Source organism: Vigna angularis, chromosome 1, assembly GCF_016808095.1.
Source record: "Vigna angularis cultivar LongXiaoDou No.4 chromosome 1, ASM1680809v1, whole genome shotgun sequence".
NCBI classification, from domain to species: domain Eukaryota; kingdom Viridiplantae; phylum Streptophyta; class Magnoliopsida; order Fabales; family Fabaceae; genus Vigna; species Vigna angularis.
Genome location: NC_068970.1, coordinates 63,954,929 through 63,971,621, shown reverse-complemented (window position 1 = coordinate 63,971,621; position 16,693 = coordinate 63,954,929). Strand labels below are relative to the sequence as shown.

Genomic DNA, 16,693 nt, shown 5'->3' with positions numbered 1-16,693 from the left:
GTTTGAACCTAAACTATGTGCTCCTACAGAAAACTACCCTTTTCCCACTACAGTTAAAACTTTGATGAAAGATCTGAAAGATAGGCATCCCAATTAAAGGTTTCTTTTTTTGTCATTAAATTAAAAGTTCCAAAAGCTCCAAAGAATAGACCCTGCTTTTCTCACAAAGGCATTGACCCATATTACAGTGCTTGTCTCACAAAGCATGGGCCCATGTTGTAATTGGACATTTCTCCTGTATGTGGGGCCAACCTGCAGAACCTCGAGCTGCCACGTGGGTTAGTTAGACTAATCCTACATTATAAATACCTGTCTCAGGCACATTATCCAGATACCACTTAAAACCTTTCAAAACCTCTCTTATAAATCACATGGCAGAATTCACTGCAGATTTGCAAAGCTTTAGACCCTCCTTTCCTTTCTTGGATATCGATAACATGGAAATTCAAAACTTGGTGCCCTTTGACAGCTTATTGGGCTCTACAGAACCTGAATTTCCAGGAAACTTGGAAGAGAATTTTCCGGGTCTTTTTCAATGCGTGGATCACAATGCAGTTCCAGCGTTAAATGAAGTTCATGAAGGTAAAAAGAGGGAAGCAACTGATATGGGTGATCCCAGTTCTGGTAACTCAACTCCTGATATTTCTGAGAGTGGAAGCAAGACAAAAAATGTAAACTTTCTTCGGCTTTGTTCGTTTTATTGTATTCTCATTCACCATTTTGTTTACTCATATGCAAGATAGATATTCATGATTTATTTGTTGTCTTCAGATTTGTGGAAGAGGCAAGAGAGTGAAAAGGAATGCGGTAGAAGACAAGAAACCAAACCAAGTAGTTCATGTCAGAGCCAAAAGAGGTCAAGCTACAGATAGTCACAGTTTAGCAGAGAGGGTATATAGTTTTTAAAATAATTATTATAAAATTAACAAACTGTAAGAATTGACTATTACATCATGATGTTAAAAAATATTCTGCTTTCTTTTCTTTGATTAAGATGTAAATATATTTTCAATTTATTGTTATTCAGGTTAGAAGAGGGAAAATCAATGAAAAACTTAGGTGCTTGCAGAACATTGTCCCAGGATGTTACAAGGTATGGACATCTTTTTTACTATACCGAATTCGTATCTGTCTTACTTAAATAGTTAACCTCTGATTTTGCAGACCATGGGTATGGCGATAATGTTGGACGAGATCATAAACTATGTGCAGTCCTTGCAGCATCAAGTGGAGGTAATTGATTGAAATAAAAAGTAGCATTGGATCAGTTATTTATGGAAGAAGAAAACTTGAATCGTAATATTAACGTTAAGAAGTAGATTTTAAGTATAACTCAATCTTAAAAAATCGATAAAATCGATCAGGTTTAGACTCGCTTATATATAATAAATTTGCTTTATATACGGTACTAACGATTAATATCTATGTTTGTTTTACATGAAGTTCCTCTCAATGAAGCTGAGTGCAGCAAGTAGCTATTACGACTTCAATTCAGAGTCAGATGCTTTAGAAACAATGCAGGTGCCTACTGCTAAATATTTCTTGATCAGCCTTATACGCATGTTTTAGTGTTGTTCGTTCTGTGTGGTTAGCAAACATTTGGTGGTTCTTGTGGTTAAGGATAACATTATTAAGAGTAGCCTTTCCACTTTATGAGATTCTGTACATCTCCACTATTGTCCCGACTCTATAAAATATTGTATGGACTAAATGAAATGAAATTTTGTCACATTTTGCAAATATAAGACTAAAGTAATATATTATAATATTATAGGAAGCAACGTGAAGGGTTGAATGAATAGTTGATTGTGAAAAGTAGAAGAATACTAAATTTTGTTTATTTATTGTGGCAGAGAAGAAAGGCATCCGAGGCGAAAGAGATAGGGAAGTATGTGAGAGAAGGAAGTGATGAAGGAGTTTCTTGCTTTGAAGCAACATGGCCATGGTACCTGTAACTTGGGTTTTCGATGTTTTAACTCAAACCACACATCACATATCAATTCAAGAACATGCCTCTTCTTCTTACTTAGTTTCTACAGTTTTAAAGGATCACTTTGTATAAGCACAAGTAGACATTATTCTCGTTTGTACAATCCCATCAAACACATGAAAATATGAAATGCCAGTTTTAAATAAACCTACGTTGCATTTATTTTCCAGTTGCTGTTCTACAGATACACGTTTCAGTATTATGTACAAGTTTAGTGTGGTAATTAATGTTGACATACATTAGATGTTGTGGACGTGAAAAATCACAATTGAAATATCATGGATTTGGAAAATGATTATTTGAAAAATAGAAAAAGATAGTGACGCTCCAAAAAAGAAAAAACAATTTTAACTTAGAAACTTCTTTTATTCACCATTCTTGTGATTGATTTAATCATTAATTATAGTTTTTTTTTTGTAATAGTTTAAAATTGTCATTACGACAATGATTTTATACGTAACCATGTTATATAACGAATCTAACTAACAACAAAATAAAGAGAAAAAGAAAATAGGGTCACACAAACGGTTCATGCATACAACAAATGATTATGTACATAATGAATTCGCAAATCAAATAAAAAATAGGAAGAACAAGATACGAAGATTGAACCAAATAGAAAGAAGAGATGGCAAGAGTACCAATAAAATAATCTTACCATGCATAAATCCCAGAAGAAAGTGAAGTCAGTTATTATATTTTCTGCATTATTGTTGGCGGTTTGATGATTATTTGTCTTTCTGAGTTTACTTTATTGTTGGTGAGTATTAAATTTGAAGATCGGGTGGCATATATTTTGTAGTTGAGATTGAAAAATCTAGCATAAACCCTACATTATTTTTGCCATGATCTTGTTAGAAATCTTGGGAAATATTTAACATAGAAATCTGTTCACGTGATTGCGTTTGTTCTACCGAGTTCCACACATGGAGGCAGAGTCATTGGTTGCCGTCATGGACCAACTCGGAGGTCCATGTCTTGTGGGACCCACGCCAGCAACCACAATCTTCTCAACCTACTTTTCGCAAATGATAACTCATTATCCATTTTGACGGTGTAACTAATCTCTCTCGTTCTTACATAAACATCATCTCACACTTTCAACAAATTACTTCTAATTTTACTTTCTCACAATTGTATACTATCTCCTCGCTCCACTCTTCACACCCTCATTGATATTTCATTATATTTTAAAATCTATTATAAAACACATTCTTGATTGAGAATTGTGTTAAAAATATAAGTGAGTCCAAGTTACATTAATTAGAATTGAGAAAATAGAATATTATAAGGTTGAAGATTCATTAATCCATTGCATTAAGGTTTTGGATAAAGAATGTTATAATTCCTTATATGATTGAGCTTAAATCTTATTCGTGTTTGTATCTCTTCAATAAATTTCCTCCTCGATAAAGACAACAATAGTATTATAGCCAATTATTCATAGTGGTAATCGATTCAGACGAGTACAATGATTTTTGTATCGAAAGTCTTCCTAACGAAAGCTTCTAAGTAAACATCATTGCCTTAAGGTTTTGAGTAAAAAGTAGTGTCAATTTCTTAGGTGATTTGACTCAGATCTTATTAATGTTTGTATCACACCAATAAATTTTCTTCTCGATAAACCCAACAAATTGATCACCGAAGAAAAAGAAGTGTGTGGGAGTGGAAGCAAATTTAAGATACAAGGCAACTACAGGCAAAATCCAAGTGTAGAAGGGAGCCATGGGGACGCACTTAAACTAATAAAGTGGAAGAATCTTGGGAAAATGAGGAAGTTAATGATTGAGAGGGGAAATATTCATAAGATTACAACATATTTGTTGTCGTTGTTTAATGGAAAGTGAAAGGGGTTGGATGCAATGCATCCATGAAACTAGGAGAAGAGGACAGTTTGAATGGGGCATGGCATGATGAAAAGAGGATGGGCAACGTGGGCTTGTAACTTGTCGAAAATGATCAGACTCGAACCTTTTAAACCCACTTTAGCTCTTCTTCACAACAACCCATTTTATTTTAATTTGACCACTTTTGACTCAGGTCTTCCTTTGTCAAGTAGCATACATGAATAAGGAGGAAGAAAGAGCTTAAGGGTCCCAAAGTTAAGTTGATAGAGGGCATATCATACCTTCCAAATATTGATTTAGATTTTGAGACATATTTAGGGGGCAGTGGTTGAAGGGAAGGTAATAATTATCTGGGCCAAGTTCAAGGACTATCAAGCTTTTCAAAGAAAGAATTCAGACAATGTCACCCCATTTTGTCAATATCTTCTCAAAAGCAACATCTTAACTTCCCACCACTATTATGTTTAATGTTTTTCAAATTCATTCAACTGTTTCTCTATCACAACCATAGCACCCTTATGTTTTTAAAAAAAAAGTCTCAATGAGTTTTTATTTTTTTAAAGATTCAGTGTGGTTATTTTATTAAATTCACTTTGTTACGTGTCAAAATTAGAATTATATTCTACTTTAAAGATGTGATGTGTTAAAATTAAAAAAAAAATAAACTTAACGAAAAATATTACATTAAATCATTTTACAGAAATAGAGAGAATATAAAATCAATATAATTACCAAAATAATCAAATATCTAAATATAAACACTAAGATATTAAATAAACCTAAATTCTAAAAGTCAAAATTAGTTTTTGGATTGCACTACAAGATTAAATGTGTCTCGTTACACTTCTACCTCCTCTTTAAGCTTTTCACATTTCTCAACAAATGATGTGCATTGAGGGATAATGTAGATCTTTTAAATTTTATGGGATGTAGATGGAAGTTATGGGAATGTAAGAAGAAACACTATTTTAATGTTTGCTCTAACCTGAATCATAGACCTCGTGAGACCATGTCCACTTTGACAACATTAATTTTCATATATAAAAATTTAGACAAGAAAGTTCGATTTTTTTGTTTTTTCTTACAAGATGCAAACTACTATTTTATATTATATATGGTTTGTTTAAAGTCTTTTTTATTTTCACTTTTAAAGTAATATTACTTTTGTGTTCTAGTTTGGTTTTAGGTTAGAATTTTTGTTTCGTTTAAGAAAAGAGAAAAATTTACAAGTTGTTTTTATAATTCAATAATTTTTATTTCAAATGTTACAATACTTTATATGAAATATAGTACCGAAACATTCAAATTATAAAGCATTGAAACTATTCACTAACATATAATTTTCTTCCTATTCTCGTAATTTTAAAACTTCTTTCTTTCTTTAATATTGTAATAAGGTGTTTCATAGTTTTTTAAAACATTTGGGCCAAGTATGATAGTTCTTTATAGACAAGTCCATTTCAAACATTTGGGCCAAGGCCCAAGTAAAGTAAGAAAGATGCTCTCTTCACCACCACTCCCTTCTTCCAGCACCTCCTCAATTTACTTTTCTTCCAAAATTATCCTTAAGTTAATTTTTCTTTTTAGTTTTAAATTAACTTTTTATATTTTTAATTAAAAACCCTAATTTTATATCCTCATTCCAGCACACACCACACCCCCTCTCTCTTCTCTTTCTCTTTTCCATTTTTGTCACCCACCCCCCCTCCCCTCTTTTCTCTGTCCCATTTTCATTACTCACCCCCTTCTTCTCCTTCTCTTTCCCTTTTATATATATATATATATATATATATAAATAATGTGTGCGCTGATATGTGAAAAAAATGAAAAAGATTAATTAACTATTAAAATCTTATTAAGAAAAAATTGTATGTTATACTGTATATTGTCTCATGAAAAACATCTAAAAGAACTCAGTTAACGAAGAAAACATACAAGTAGATGATGGATATGGAGACCTAAACGGATATTCATATCCGTTTGGCTTGACTTACGAATGTTGGATCTTTCATTTCGGTTTATTTTTTTTAATATTTTAATTATGGTAATTTAATTTTCACTTAAGAGCAATTATGAAATGGGATGGTCCAGGAAGAAATTTGTGGTGGTGTAGGGAGCAACACCACTAAAGTAATTAGCTGAATTTCTACTATCATTAACTCTTGTCTATTGAAGACGTAGAAGTAAGTTTAGAGACTTGCTCCCTCCACCACCTATGTTAATTTAATTTTACTTATCTTTTTTAAAATTCTAAATCTCCTTACACCCCTCACCTGCCACATCACCGCTGCTACCAACCTTGTCGCTACCAACCTTGTCGCTACCAACCTCACCACCAATCCTCAGCGAGCCGCCTCCGCCATTAACGCACCAATGCCTCTCCATGAGCTACTCGCACCAGGCCGCACCACGAGAACCACTTTGCGTTGACGTCGCACCATCTATAGCGGCAAGATCATCTTCTTCACCATAAACCTCTATTGCGAAACCTTCACAAACCTAAATCGCTCCGCTGGGCGAGCGTATTCTTCTCCATCATCTCCTCCCTGCGCTCAGAAAAACCGGCCCAAGAACCCCAAATCAAATCCAGAAAAGAATCCCAAAAACCTAATGTCGCCGCTGCGACTCGCAAGACCTGCAAGAAGAAACCAGAGCAAACCCAAAATCCAATCGATCCCGTGACGATCAGAATTGACGAGAGGAAGGCCGGGGACAGGACGTCGTTTTTGCCGTTGAGGAGTGTCCTCGACGCCGGAAAGTCGCCGAAGTTAAGAGGGTCGCTAGAGAAAGAAGAGTGACCACTGAAGTTTTCTCTGACGCTGGTGGAGGGAGTAACTCTCACCTCTTTCTCCGACAAGGTTAATGGCAGCGGCAGCAAGGTTGGTGGTGATGGAATTAGGGTTAGAAGGAAAAGCTGACGTGACATGTGATGGGGTGTAAAAAGATTTAGGATTTTAAAAAAGAAATAAAATTAAATTAACGAAGGATTTTTTTGAAATAAAAAAAGAGGTGTAGAGAGAACTTGGGCTAGTGGAGGAAGCAACAAAGTTTATTGTGTTACAAATTCAATAACATCTTGAGTCATAATTTCAACATTTACACACTCAAAAATCATACATCATATGCATTTCATATGCACACAGCTTACTTAAGCAAGTTTTTGGATTAACTAAATATAGAATAATTGAACCTTGCTTCTAATTTATTTTAGTTTACACAATTTGAATTAAATTCTTCTATATCTAAGTATACTCATTATTATTTTTAAATAAAATATATATAAAATGTTTAATTATTTTTTAAAAATATATTATAGTTTTTTAAGAATTAGTATTTTTAATTTTTAATACTTTTTAATATTATATTTTTAAATAAACTACGTAGTACTTAATATAGTTTAAATTATGATTAGATTTTCATATGAATCGTATTTATAAGAAAATGTTTAGTTAAAATCTTATTACATAAATTAGTTTTAAATCATTAAATATAAAATGACATGTACAATTATACATTTATTTTAAGAAAATTATATTCAAATTACTTCGTAATAATTAAATATAAATATAAAATAGTATATATTTTTATACATATTGATTACAATCTATTTAGAAATATAGATAGAAACTGTGTATAATAATTGTTTTTAATATACCACCCATAATTAAAGAGTTAATCTCAAATTTAATCGGGAAAAATATTTATAGCAATTAATCAAAATTGGTGTTTACTATTTTAATTTTAATTTTTTTTATCCATTTTTAATAACAAAATTATTTTTTTGGTGAATTTTCAAATTGAAAATTTGCTCATCAAACGTACACATTGGTTTTAATTTATTAAAATAATTATTCTAAATACTAGTTTTAATTTATTGAAAAATATATTTATTTTCTAATTGAAGTTCAATATTAGTTAAAGACACCAAAAAGAGATAAAACATTAATTATAAAAATATAGGAAGATGAAATATGAAAAAGAAATAAAAAAAATTATTTAGGTACACATATGGAACAAGGTGAAATAATGGAAAGTTTATTTATTCTTACAGATATTGAGAAATAATAAATATTGAAAGTAATAGAAAATTTATTTATTGTAAAGTACAGAGATGGATGAAACAAGGGTTTAGTGGTTCTCTTGAAAAGAATTTGCAGCAGCTTGTTGACTCCGACCTTGTTTTTCTTTTCATGAAATAAACTCTTCAAGCTCTTCAAAAAATACTTATCAAGCTTAAAAAAATTATTAAGCCCATGTATAATGCTTAAAAAAAGTTATTAAGCTTAAGGAATTATTAAGATTATGCTTAATACTTAAAAAAGAAGAAGTTGTGCTTAATACTTCACAAAAATTATTAAGCTTATGGTTAATACCCCCAAAAGTGATTAAGCTTAAGCTTAATACTTCACAAAAAGTTATTAAGCTTATGCTCAATACCCCACAAAAATTATTAAGCTTATCTTTAATATACTTCACAAAAATTGTTAAGCTTATTATCCTTAATACTTCACAACATAATTATGAAGCTTATAGTTGGTACTTCAAAAAATAATTATCATACTTATGATTCGTACTTCAAAAAATAATTCTCAAGTTTATGCTTGTTACTTCAAAAAATACTTACCAAGCTTATGCTTGATACTTCAAAAAGAATTATCAAGCTTAAAAAAATTATTAAGCCTACGCATAATACTTCAGAAAAATTATTAAAATTAAATCAATTATTAAGCTTGTGCTTAATCCTAACAAAAATTATTAAGCTTATGCTTAATACTTCAAAAAAATTATTAAGATTAAAAAAGTTATTTAAATTATGCTTAATCAGTACAAACACTGTGTTCATTTTTTTATGATGATAAAAATAATAAAATTATTATTATTATGAAATTAAATATATTTTTTAATAACTTTGTTGTAAATATATTGATTTTATAAGTAGTTTTAATTAAAAATGTATTAAATTAAAAAAAACTATCAAATTGAAAAAAGAAACGGTTAAATTAAAAATAAAAAACAAAATCGATAAAATAATTATTTTAATTTAAAAAAATTATTTAAATGGTAATTTTAGAAAGAAAAAAACATGAACACAAAAAAGGAAAATCTCCTCTATATATAGGTATAAATACTTAAAAAGTATATTTGCTTAAAAAATTATTACACTTATGCTTAAGATTTCAATAATAAATTATTATGTTTTAGAAAATTATTAAAGTTATGCTCAATACTTCACAAAAATTATTAAGCTTATAGTCAATACTTCACAAAAATTATTAAGCCTAAGCTTAATACTTCACAAAAAAATATTAATCTTAGTTATGCTCAATGCTTCACAGAAATTATTAAGCTTATGCTTAATACCTCACAAAAATGGTTAAGTTTATCTTTAACACTTCACAGAAATTGCTAAACTTATCCTTAATACATCACAAGAATTATTAAGCTTATCCTTAATACTTATAAGAACTATTAAGGTTATACTTAACGCTTCACAAGAATTAGTAAGCTGATATACTTAATACTTCACCAGAGTTAGTAAGCTGATATACTTAATACTTCACCAGAGTTAGTAAGCTGATATACTTAACACTTCACCAGAGTTAGTAAGCTTATGCTTAATATACTTCACAAGAATTATTAAGCTTATGCTTAACACTTCCTAAAATGATTAAGTTTATGTTTAATACTTCACAAAATGATTAAGCTTGTGCTTAACACTACACAAAATGATTAAACTTATGCTTAATACTTCACAAAATTTGTTAAGTATATATGTATAATATTTCACAAAATTATCAAGCTTATGCATAATAGTTAGCATAATTATTAAGCAAAAAATTATTAACTTGAGATAAGGTTATCCCAGCTTAATTATAGACATGGAGGAGGTGAAAGATGAAATATGAACGAGCAATTTATATTGGTAAAGATTTGAATTAATAGGCATCCCGAATTTAATTAGAAAAAAAATATTTAAATAGGATGCACGTAAGGCAATTCAAAGTTAATATAAAAAGTAAAAGTATGAATAAACACATGTAGAAAAATCATACAGAAAAATATATGTGATAAAAGAATAGATACAAAATCAAGATAAGAAAAACAAATTCCATTAAAAGAAGTAAAACCCTTAGTTGCATCATATTGCAGCAAATCTAAAATTTCGAAGGGATGGGAAAATCTACAGTGAGCAGATTGACGTTTTCAAAATCGAAAAATAGTAAAAAAAACATGAAAAATGAGAAAAGCTACTAAACACTGATTCTTTACTATATATAATACATGTATAGAACTTTACTATCATCTTTTTATTTGAAATTTTTATCATTCATTAAAAGAAAATAAATACTCATTTTTTATATTTCGTATTTATTGTGTTTTTCACCTGACTTTAGAAATGTCGTATAATTTATAAACATTACGGCAGACAACCAAATATTTAAAATTAAAATGAGAAAAAAAAAGGATTAAAAATCAAATACGATGGAAATAAAATCTCCTTCAGTCCCAAGAAAGATATTTATTCTCGAGAAAGATATTTCTCGTTATCCTGCATCAGTAGAAAGAAAAAACTCCATGGTGTTATTCCGAAGCCCTCTATACAACAAATCAATATACATCTTACTATAATCTATCAGACATATGTGCTTATTAATACTTTAAACACATAATAAAGTGATAAAGAAACTAACTTGTTCATAAGGATCCATACAAATCGGCGAAGTGCAACAATGGCGTATTTGAACTGCCATTCAAGAAATCAGATTCCAATATCGAAAAATTGTTGTAATTGGATATCACTTCGCTCATGTTGCAGCCGTCTTCTTCGTCCGTGCTCACCGACGCAGTCGCCTCGTTCTCTTCCGACTCTCCCTTTAACTCTCTCTTTAACGGTGGAGTAGCCGGTTTAAAGGCGTCGGCGTCGCCAATGGCAGTATCGTCGTCGAGATCGGAGCGACAAATTCCAGTGAGTTTCTGCACGAGCTCCCTGAAGTGACGCGGGTGCGTCTGAATGATCCTCGGTGATTGCGTGTATATGATCAGTGGTTCCTTATGCTGTACCCTGCTCACTGATGATTTCTTTATCGTTTGAGATTGCTTGTTGATTTTCAAGGCACGTAGTACCTTCCCCGTCTTTGGATTCATGGATAGTTAAATTAATTTAAATGTACGATTGTGGTAATTATATATATATATATATATATATATATATATATATATATATATAGTTGAAATTCTTATTAGTTATTAAATAATTGGAGCTAAATTTAGAAGAAATTTTAAAAAAATATGCACGTGTACACATACGTGGGAAGTGTTAGTTGAGAAAAAGGAGAACAACCATGCCACGTGTGTCGTAGGTGTCTTTTTTACCGCAGCCAAAGGGTCCACGTGTGTAAGTACCTGCGAGTTCAGCTCTAATCTTACCTAGCAACAATTTTTTTTTTCTGTTTCCAAAAATTGTTAATTGCTGACAGATATTCCTAACCAATCACATCCCAGAACATTCTAAAGGTTCCGCTGTTTTGATCTGCTAACCCCGTTAAAACTAACTTCTACGGTTTGTAAGTTTAATTGATTTACAAAATTATTTCAAACTATTAAATTCAGTTATAAGATCTAATATATATATTAATAAATTATTTTACATTAATTTTAATATACTTTTTCTCTATAGGAATACTCAAAATATTTAGGGATGTCAATTTGATTTATGATGTAAAATTTGTTCTAACTTATTTTCAAATCAGATTCTTTTTATTAATTCACTAAATGAAGAGTCTTAGAAACTTTAATATTTAAAATATTTTCTTAATTTAAAAAAATCTAATATCATTTAAGTTTCCAATAATAAAAATCCATTATAATAATAATCCTTTTAATATTGAAAAGATGTATTGTTATTTTGTTATTAGGTTGTTGATTAAATAAATATATCTTAGTTATTATTTGTAAATATCTCATTCTCAATACTTCATATTTAATACTATTTATTAGAGAGTTTTATAGGTGTATATTCCTCCGTTTTATTAGAGAATTTTGAAGGTGTATATTCCTCGGTTTCTACCAAGAAGCGCGGTCCAACGTCAATCAAGAATAACAACTTGATCTTGGAGATCAATTTCACCTAAGACCGTTTGATCAAAATCTGGTAAGCACAATAGTGAATTAAGATCATGATTAAAGGAGACTTAATGTAATTTGTTTTGTGTTCTTCAAATTAAAATAAAAAAAACTTAGATATTTCAAATTAAGTAAAATATAATTTTAATCCCTGACAAATTAAATTTTAAAATAGTTTTGAAACTCCTTTTAGTTTCTCAAAATCATAATATTTAATTTTAAGAAACTAAACAAAAATTTTAAATGTTAAAACTAAAATCTGAATTATTCTAAATTTCAGAAAACAAAAATATAATTTAATAATTTAAAAACCTAAGTTGATATTTTCTTAACTGACAATGAATTTTTAAATTAAAAGTAAATATATGCGCTTTTTATTAATTTAAATACAAGTATTTCAACAATCACTAGTGCAAAAAGATCTCTGTTATTTTGGGCTTTTAACTGATATCTATCCGACGTTTATATGGGTGACGTTAATGAGACGTCGGACCTAGACGTCTCTATAGACGTCTGACCTATATTGGTCCGACGTCTATATAGACGTCTGATCCATACAGGTTAGATGTCTCTGAGGTTGCTCCTGACTCATGGTGATTCGAGTTTACAACTTTATATTTTAATTGAAGAGAATGTATTGTACATTTTTTTATTGGATGGTTTTAAAAACGTAGTGGAGGGAATTGAAGGAGTACAAAACGCAAGAAATCACCGCCATAGAACGCCGCCTAAAGACACAAGAACAACTGCACCAAAACCCAACGAAAACACATTTTAGTTAGTTCAAATGAAAGATAATGCATCAAAGAGTGATATAATCGGAGTAAAATTAATTTAAAACGGTGCAAAAGTGAGAAAACGAACCTGAAAAGCGTAAAACGTGACGAAAATGATGAATAATGAGTGCACGTAACGGTTGTCTCGCGTTCACGGTGTTTTAATGCCAAAATTTAGACGTCGATTCCCCCAATTAACATACTTCTAAAGTGCTTTAGAAGTCGGAGTGGTGGGATCGGACTGGGCGGGATCAGACTTCTAAACGAAGTCAAAAAGTGACTTTTTAAATTTTTGGATTTAGGGTTTAGACGTCGGTTCCGCCAATTAACAGACGTCTAAAGTGCTTCAGAAGTCGGAGTGACGAGATCAGACGTCTAAATGGAGTCAAAAAGTGACTTTTTAAATTTTTGGATTTAGGGTTTAGACGTCGGTCATTTTTTACGAAAAATGCCACCGGTCATTTATTACATTGGATATTCGAGAATCAGTGAGTGACATTAAAGATCTTTTTTGCACTAGTGAATGTTTACATTAATAATGAGGTTTACTCTAAATAAACATAGGGACAACTTTGATTTATTTAAAATATTAAATTAAATTAAAAAAAATATAAAATACCAAATTAAATACAAAGAAATGAATAAAAGTTTAAAAGTATATTTTTTTTATAAAAAAAAATAATTATTTGATATTAAAATAGAAAGAAAATAAAGACAAACATCCGTACGAATGCCTGTTATAACAAATTTTTAAATTAAAAGTAAAGATATGCGCTTTTTATTAATTTGAATACAAGTATTTCAACAATGTTTATATTGTTAATGAGGTTTACTCTAAATAAACATAGGGACAACTTTTATTTATTTAAAATATTAAAAAAATATGAAATACCAAATTAAATACAAAAAGATGAATAAACGTTTAAAAGTATAATTTAGTTAAAATTTGCTAGAAGTAAATATAAAATGTACCTTTTCTAAGTTAAATAATTTAATATATATTTTTGTATGTTTTTCACATTCTTTATATTTTTGTTAGAATTCTGTATCATGGCGTTTGGAAAAAATCAAGATGAATGGGTTTGTTTAATAAAATTGTATTTTTTAAAAAAAAATTCTTTTTATAAATTGCTTTACAATTAAACTTAATTCCTTTGAAAATAATAATAGATAAATAAAAAGTATAGGAAAATATATTTGCAAAATTAATTTTATATGTAACCTTACATCCAATTGAGAGATTAACTGTAACATCTCAGATTATATAGAAACATATAACATAGTAAGTCCACATTTAAATAAAAGAGAACAGTTAGAGTAGACTGTAAATAAAGTTTGCTAAGCTTACTCTCATTCGATAAAGAGTCAGAATTTAAAACTTAAACATACTAGAGTATTTCAAAATAGTAAGGACAACTAAGGGTCCCAACTAAACTAAGCAGCTGCATCGTCGTCCTCCAAAGTCTGCTCCAGAGGCACCTCATCCGCCTCTGCTCACATCCAAGTGGATGATCATTGCAAAAGAAAAGCATACCCAAGTAAAACACAAACACAAAAGCAAGGGTGAGCTAGATATAAAAATCATGTTATAGCAGGCAACATGCAAGTAAAGACCGATACACTATACTATACAAACATGACTTGTTGCACTTAAACTTAACTCGTTCGGACTTAGAATGATTACCGAGCTATGGCGGGTTATGCACTCGTGGTGGCTTCTACTGCTTTGCAAAGCCATTGCCAATGGGTTTCACCCTACCACACTCACAAGGTTAGTCCGTTATCACTCACCTTGGGTCATACTGGAAGCACCCAAGACTAGGACCTCCTGCTACTCCTCACTACATGGATCAATCCTCTCTACATGAGAATGAAAGACCATTGTTGCAACGTCAAGAAAACCCTCAAGACTGAGCTACCATGCAAATCATTCTAAACACACTGAAAGAGCACCACCATGTATCCCCCCTTGAGGATCATGGAATTACGTCCAATACTAATACTTTCCACTTTAACACCAACATGATAATGCAGGCATAATCCCTTAAAGCAACTGGAACAATTAAGTAAAATAGCATACTGGAATAAATAGGAATATAGGCCGAACAGAAAACATTAACACATAATGAGCAAGATCGAACACCCTATGAATGGTGGAGACCGAACGATATCTCTCTTCCCAAAGAGAGGACCGAACGATCCATAAAAGGTAAGACTGAAGAAGTGACCGAACACTATTCAGGACAACTCACTAAGAGAGACCGAACGCTACCTAAGACCGAGCAATATCAAGACCGAACGCTACCTGAGAGACCGAATGCTACTTAAGAGACTGAACGCTACTTGAGAGACCGAATGCTACTTAAGAGACCGAACGCTACCTGAGACCGAACGCTACTTAAGAGACCGAACGCTACCTGAGAGACTGAACGCTACCTGAGAGACCGAACGCTACTTAAGAGACTGAACACTACCTGAGACCGAACGCTACTTAAGAGACCGAACGCTACCTGAGAGACTGAACGCTACCCGAGAGACCGAACGCTACTTAAGAGACTGAACGCTACCTAAGACCGAACGCTACTTAAGAGAACGAACGCTACTTAAGTAACTGAACGCTACCTGAGAGACCGAACGCTACCTGAGAGACCGAACGCTACCTGAGAGACCGAACGTTACCTGAGACCACCCACTAAGACCGAATGCTCAACAGCGCATGGCCGAACTTTTATCAATTCACTTTCGGCGAAAATGCATGATTTTGCAGAATTGCTGCAGAATTGCTGCAGAATTATGAACAACACCTAACATAACCATTCTTAACCATTTTTACTAACTTCTAACACCCTTAATTCTTGTTTTATACTTCATTAAACTTATCTAAATGATTCTAAACATTTCTACTACCATTCTAAAGTGATTAAAAGTCAATTTTAACTCTAAAACACCAATTTTCCCCAACTTAGGGACCCAAAACCCACGGCTTTGCACCTAGTTTGATCAATTTACTAACTCAAACAAGTCACATTACAGTGGCTAAGACTGCCCCAACAACCTAGTTGCGCTTTAGACCTCAAATGCCCAAAATCACTACCTCACTTCCTCTCAAAGTGACCTAAAAATCACAAAACTCTAAATTTCTATCCAACCAAAAATATACCAGATTTCACACTTAAATCACTTCCAATTGGTCAATTATAGCAATTCAAACCCATCCAAATCAATTCCAAACAGCTCAACACAGTTTCATGGATTTCACATACATTACAACATACTCAAAACGCAAAATACAACTCTAAACAGTGCACCAATTCAGAATCCAATATACATATACTTCATGCAAGCAATTTAAAGAAGTATTCTAGCTCCCCTTACTTTGGAGTTGAGCAGTACAACCCACTAGAATGCTCTAACAGTGCCTCACACAGAAAGGACCCGACCAAACCCCGCTGAAGAAGGAAAATCTAATCGGATGGTTGCGAAGCTCACTGTGCCGCGGTCACTTGAGCACCACCTAATCCAACATGCAATGGCTGAATGTGAGGGAATGGTAGAAAGAAGGCAGAGCAAGAAATAAGAGTTCTAGAGAGAGAAGAGAAAGTTGGCTAATGAACTCAGATTTTGAAAGGTCCCTTCTAAGGTCATGATGTCCTTAGTTTTACGGGCCTGGCTGCCTCATCATAAGGCCCAACTACTCTTGGCCCATTTTTCAGGTCCTTACATTAACCAATCATTAAGAATAAACAAGAAATCACCATCACAAAGAAGATAATTTAGGTTTAAAAAATACCTTATTTGAATTCCACAAAGGATTAACATGGCATTTGAATCACACAAACGATGAATAACTCCTTCTAACAATAACAACAGTACTCAATCACCCAATAACCATTTTGGTGAAAATTATCACTAAGTTTTTCAAAATCTTTTTTCACCAACATAAAAAATTTATTTAA

The 16,693-nt window shown here is 31.5% G+C and overlaps 2 protein-coding genes across 2 annotated transcripts; one reads left to right on the top strand and one right to left on the bottom strand.

Moving 5' to 3' along the window:
- Positions 1-350: 350 nt before the first annotated feature.
- LOC108323142 (transcription factor BEE 3) lies at positions 351-2,190 on the top strand. Its single transcript, XM_017555507.2, has 6 exons — positions 351-671; positions 772-891; positions 1,028-1,093; positions 1,165-1,233; positions 1,444-1,521; positions 1,854-2,190. Exons 1-6 carry the CDS (start codon positions 372-374, stop codon positions 1,953-1,955), a joined length of 735 nt encoding a protein of 244 aa, XP_017410996.1. The 5' UTR covers positions 351-371; the 3' UTR covers positions 1,956-2,190.
- Positions 2,191-10,533: 8,343 nt separating this feature from the next.
- LOC108323150 (uncharacterized) lies at positions 10,534-10,983 on the bottom strand. The gene has a single exon (XM_017555512.1). It carries the CDS (start codon positions 10,981-10,983, stop codon positions 10,534-10,536), a length of 450 nt encoding a protein of 149 aa, XP_017411001.1.
- Positions 10,984-16,693: the final 5,710 nt, after the last annotated feature.

What these genes read in the sequence shown, in the direction of transcription:
- LOC108323142 (XM_017555507.2), top strand. Translation starts at nt 372, where the DNA reads ATGGCAGAATTCACTGCAGATTTGCAAAGCTTTAGACCCTCCTTTCCT. An exon ending in TTGTCCCAGGATGTTACAAG is followed by an intron (nt 1,094 to 1,164) that starts GTATGGACATCT and finishes CTGATTTTGCAG; the next exon opens with ACCATGGGTATGGCGATAAT. An exon ending in CCTTGCAGCATCAAGTGGAG is followed by an intron (nt 1,234 to 1,443) that starts GTAATTGATTGA and finishes TTTTACATGAAG; the next exon opens with TTCCTCTCAATGAAGCTGAG.
- LOC108323150 (XM_017555512.1), bottom strand. Translation starts at nt 10,983, where the DNA reads ATGAATCCAAAGACGGGGAAGGTACTACGTGCCTTGAAAATCAACAAG.